The sequence below is a fragment of the Littorina saxatilis genome, linkage group LG2 (assembly GCF_037325665.1).
Source record: "Littorina saxatilis isolate snail1 linkage group LG2, US_GU_Lsax_2.0, whole genome shotgun sequence".
NCBI lineage: Eukaryota > Metazoa > Mollusca > Gastropoda > Littorinimorpha > Littorinidae > Littorina > Littorina saxatilis.
In genome coordinates, this window is record NC_090246.1 from 97903411 (window position 1) to 97908410 (window position 5000).

Here is a 5000-nt window from a genome sequence, read left to right on the forward strand (position 1 = left end):
CACACACACCAACAGACACACAGAGACACAGAGACAGACACACACACACACACACACACACACACACACACACACACACACACACACACACACACACACACACACCGTCACACACACACACGCCTGTGACTTTGATATAACGTTCACACATGGCTATGTCTGTAATGAAACGTTCCTTTAACTAACCTGTCTTGTTGTCTGATTCTTGACATCCAACGCAGTTTCTGACTTTTGACTGAATTGACCGCAAATCAAGAATTACACTGTCCACTAATTAGAAATCGGATGTAGTAAAGCTCACGAGGACGCCACCAGGGATGGTGTGCACGAGAAAGTGTCCAACTAGGTGGTAAGCAAGTGCTGGGTCGGATCGTTGAGGTGTTTTTTTTTACATTTAGTCAAGTTTTGACTAAATGTTTTAACATGGAGGGGGAATCGAGACGAGGGTCGTGGTGTATGAGTGTGTGTGTGTGTGTGTGTGTGTGTGTGTGTGTGTGTGTGTGTGTGTGTGTCTGTCTGTCTGTCTGTGTACACGTGTGTGTAGAGCGATTCACAGTAAACTACTGGACCGATCTTTATGAAATTTGACATGAGAGTTCCTGGGTATGATATCCCCAGAAGTTTTTTTCTTTTTTTCGATAAATGTCTGATGACGTCATATCCGGCTTTTTGTAAAAGTTGAGGCGGCACTGTCACACTCTCATTTTTCAATCTTCTTCTTCTTTTCGATCGCCGATCACACTTGGAGTCCAGATCTTGAGATATAATTAGTGGTCCTCTGCAGCGCAGCCACTGGCCCGTACAGCTTGTTGTGCAGGGACTCCGGCAATGACCAGATTTCCTCTCTCAGCACCTGGTGGTTCCTGCAGTCTCGCAGGATGTGGGCCGTGTCCTGCTCTGCTTCTCCACAAGAACACATGGGGGAGGGCACAACATGCAGCTTCCCGTGGAGATGCTGGTTAAGTCTGTTGTGTCCCGTTCTCAGGCGGAAGATGACCACCTGCTGTGGTCTGGATAGCAGGTGGTAGCTGTCCTGTGGCTGGGGCGTCCTGTGCAGAGACTTAATGATGGTCTTCATCTCTGTCAGGCTCACAGGGTTGTTCTCTTGCTCATCTTCTGCACCCAGCTTTGCCATCCTGTCCGCCTCTTCGTTTCCTTGTACACCACAGTGGGAGGGGATCCATTGCAGTACTGTCCTCAGGCTCTTGATGTTGTGTAGAGCGTGTTCCAGCTGAGGCAGTTTGCTACTGGTCATTGCTTGTAGTACTGACAGAGCGTCAGTCAGGAAGACCACCTGGTTGTCATGGTTGACTCTGTCGTTGATGGTGTATGCTGCATGGATCAGTGCTTGTACCTCAGCTCTGTAGTTTGTACAGTGGAGGCCTGTTGGTATAGCTTCTGCTTGCCTCTCTCCACTGGGGTACTGGACATACACCCCCGCTCCTCCATTTTTGACGGCCTCTGTGGCTGACCCATCAGTATACACCCGTATCCATGCTTCTTGGGGGTACCTTTCTTCAAGCATGGCAAGAGTCAGGGCTTTTTTCGTCGCATTGCTCTGCTCGTCCTTTGTTGTGAGGTAGGGGACACTGGTCTGTATGTCCAGGTTTCCTTGTCTGTCTTCCCATGGTGGGGCGTCAAGGGAGAAAGATGGTGGCTCCACTAGCTCTGGCATCTCTGTCTGATGTTTCTTCTGCAAAGCCCTTGCCTCAAGAGCGAAGCTTGATCTTTACAGCCTGCCTAAGGACATCTTCTTGAGTCTGTCACTCATTGGATGGTCATGAGTGCACTGGTACTTGGTGGCTTGTACCATTGTTTTGCAGTCTCGCCTTTTGCTCAGTGGAGGAATGCCAGTCACCTGTTGTCATTTTTCAATTAAATTGATTGAAGGTTTGGCCAAGCAATCTTCGACGAAGGCCGGACTTTGGTATTGCATTTCAGCTTGGAGGCTTAAAAATTAATTAATGACTTTGGTCATTAAAAATCTGAAAATTGTAATTAAAATTATATTTTTACAAAACGATCCAAAATTACGTTCATCTTATTCTTCATCATTTTCTAATTCCAAAAACATATAAATATGTTATATTCGGATTAAAAACAAGCTCTGAAAATTAAAAATATAAAAATTATGATCAAAATAAAATGTCCGAAATCGATTTAAAAACAATTTCATCTTATTCCTTGTCGGTTCCTGATTCCAAAAACATATAGATATGATATGTTTGGATTAAAAACACGCTCAGAAACTTAAAACGAAGAGAGGTACAGAAAAGCGTGCTATCCCGCTCAGCGCGACCATTACCGCACTATTCTGGCTTGTCGATTTCACTGCCTTTGCCACGAGCGGTGGACTGACGAAACTACGAGTATGCGGTCTTGTTAAAAAAAATGCAGTGCGTTTAGTTTTATTCTGTGAGTTCGACAGCTTGACTAAATGTAGTAATTTCGCCTTAAGCGACTTTTTTTTTTCAAAGGCACATTAGTTTCCTAAAAACATTTCGGCTACCCATCTCAGATCTGGTCCAGTTTTTACATGAGATAAGAAGATCACTCCACTTGGTCATATACCAAAAATGAACAGCATGGATGCCTTCTGTGGTGATTTTGATTTTTTTAATTCGTTAACTTCGTAAAAGTTCTAGTGGCTTTTGAAGAAAGTAATTAATTACAAATTGCAACACCCAGCAAACAGTCAGGGTGTTGAGTGTTGTATGGGACCAAGTGGAGGGATGGCCTTATCCCATGTAAAAGCCTGTCAGATCTGCGATGGTGAGCAGAACTGTTTTCACGAGAAGGAGTGTGCCTACCCAGCGCTTGATCACCACTCTGACGGGGATTTTCTCGTGCGTATCACCCCACAACTCTACCCCCACCCAAATATAGTCTCATCTGCTTGTAGTTACGACCTTGGGCGGTCCTTGGCGCGTATGCAAGACGGTACGACTGCATGTCGTAGGACAAGCGCCCCCGAGTTTGATAGCTCTCGGTCCGACAACTTTTGTCGCACTGCCGAATTCACAGGCATCGGACAGCCTCCCCGATAGCTAGCGGGGAGATTCCCTTGTTCACGATCGCTCTGCGCGTGCTCCTGACGCAGCAGGTGAGCCCTGTCAAGGCTGCGCTTGCTGTGGCTGACTGACCGTGGCTGGCTCACCCCAAATCGGCGCCACGCAAACACCTTGATATGCACCAGACGCGTGAAACCGCAACGCGAGTATCATTTGCGAGACAAGAGGCTAAGCACCCATTCTGTTCGCAAACTGAATGTTGTCAGTTATCACATCCGTCAACAGTCAACTGCAAAATATCGTGCATGCGGAATATAAATTTGTGCATGTATCCCGTCCCCCAAAATCGTATGTCTTAGAATATTTCTTCTTTCCCGGTAACGCTGCAAACCGTGCTGGTCGCAATCTTGAAATCAAAGTTATCGTAACGACAACAGTGCTTATCAGTAGGGATAGGCACCTCTAACTTTATTGTAGGACAGTGCCTACGCTGGGCGCTATCGGTACTTTGTGAATTCCACGACAGGGGGTTATCGGAAGTTTTCTGTGTCTCGTACCGACAAAACAACTGTGAGGGCCCCAAAGGGGGGGTATCATCACGATCACGGGAAGGGAAATTTTAGCTTTCACGATCACAGTTACCTTGATTTTTGTTTTCACGATCACAAACACCTTGACGAATAGAGGATCATAGAGTGATACAGCTGTGAAAAATGTACGTTGAAAATAAAATGCTTTGCAATAATGCCCATCACGATCACGAAAACAAATGACGATCACGATCACGAGACTTGATTTTTTTGTCATCACGGATCACGGGCAAAGTCCCATCACGATCACAGAAATGGAAATTTCGGCAATCACGGTCACAGAAAGGTAAAAAAACGCCAATCACGATCACGATTTTAAACCCTTTGGGGCCCTCAACTGTCGGATCCTTCTTGAATATGGGCCCTGATATATCAAAAACCAAAGACACTGCCTCTTTCAATAAGAAAATAGCTTGTATCGGCATATGTGAGTGTGTGTGTGTGTGTGTGTGTGTGTGTGTGTGTGTGTGTGTGTGTGTGTGTGTGTGTGTGTGTGTGTGTGTGTGTGTCAAAACTATACATGTGTGCAGGGATTGCCAATGTCGGTGGGATGTGTTCTGCTACCCTCAGTGCACAAATCTCGGAAAATCTTTTCAGCGCATCAACAGCCCTACTTCTTTCTCATGAAATGGGTCATAAGTGAGTCTCTGTCTCTGTCTGTCTGTCTGTCTGTATGTATGTCTGTCTGTATGTCTGTCTGTCTGTCTCTCTCTTCCTCTCTCTCAATCTCTCCCTTTCTCTCTCTCTCTCTCTCTCTCTCTCTCTCTCTCTCTCTCTCTCTCTCTCTCTACCTCCCTCCCTCTCTTTCTCTCTCTCTCTATCACTCTCTCGTGTGGTTATACCTGTTTGTGTCTGCTCTCTCTGTCTCTGTCTGGCTGGCTGTCTGGCTGTCTGTATGTATGTCTGTCTGTCTCTCTCTCTTTCTCTCTCTCAATCTCTCCCTTTCTCTCTCTCTCTCTCTCTCTCTCTCTCTCTACCTCCCTCCCTCTCTTTCTCTCTCTCTCTATCACTCTCTCGTGTGGTTATACCTGTTTGTGTCTGCTCTCTCTGTCTCTGTCTGGCTGGCTGTCTGGCTGTCTGTATGTATGTCTGTCTGTCTCTCTCCCTTTCTGTCTCTCAATCTCTCCCTTTCTGTCTCTCTCTCTCTCTCTCTCTCTCTCTCTCTCTCTCTCTTTCTCTCTCTCTTTCTCTCCCTCTTTCTCTCTCTACCTCCCTCTCTCTCTTTCTCTCTCTCTCAATCTCTATCACTCTCTCGTGTGGTTATACCTGTTTGTGTCTGCTCTCTCTGTCTCTGTCTGTCTGGTTGTCTGGCTGTCTGTCTGTCTGTCTGTCTGTCTGTCTGTCTCTCTCTCTCTCTCTCTCTCTCTCTCTCTCTCTCTCTCTCTCTCTCTCTCTCTCT

General features: G+C 46.2%; 1 protein-coding gene across 1 annotated transcript in view; it reads left to right on the forward strand.

Annotated features, from left to right (window-relative positions):
• Positions 1–5000, forward strand: part of LOC138955030 (uncharacterized) — a 37862-nt gene that overhangs the window by 19641 nt on the left and 13221 nt on the right. The window contains exon 10 of the mRNA XM_070326752.1: positions 4132–4240. Within this exon, the coding sequence (XP_070182853.1) occupies positions 4132–4240 (109 nt within the window). The remainder of the gene's footprint in view (positions 1–4131; positions 4241–5000) is intronic.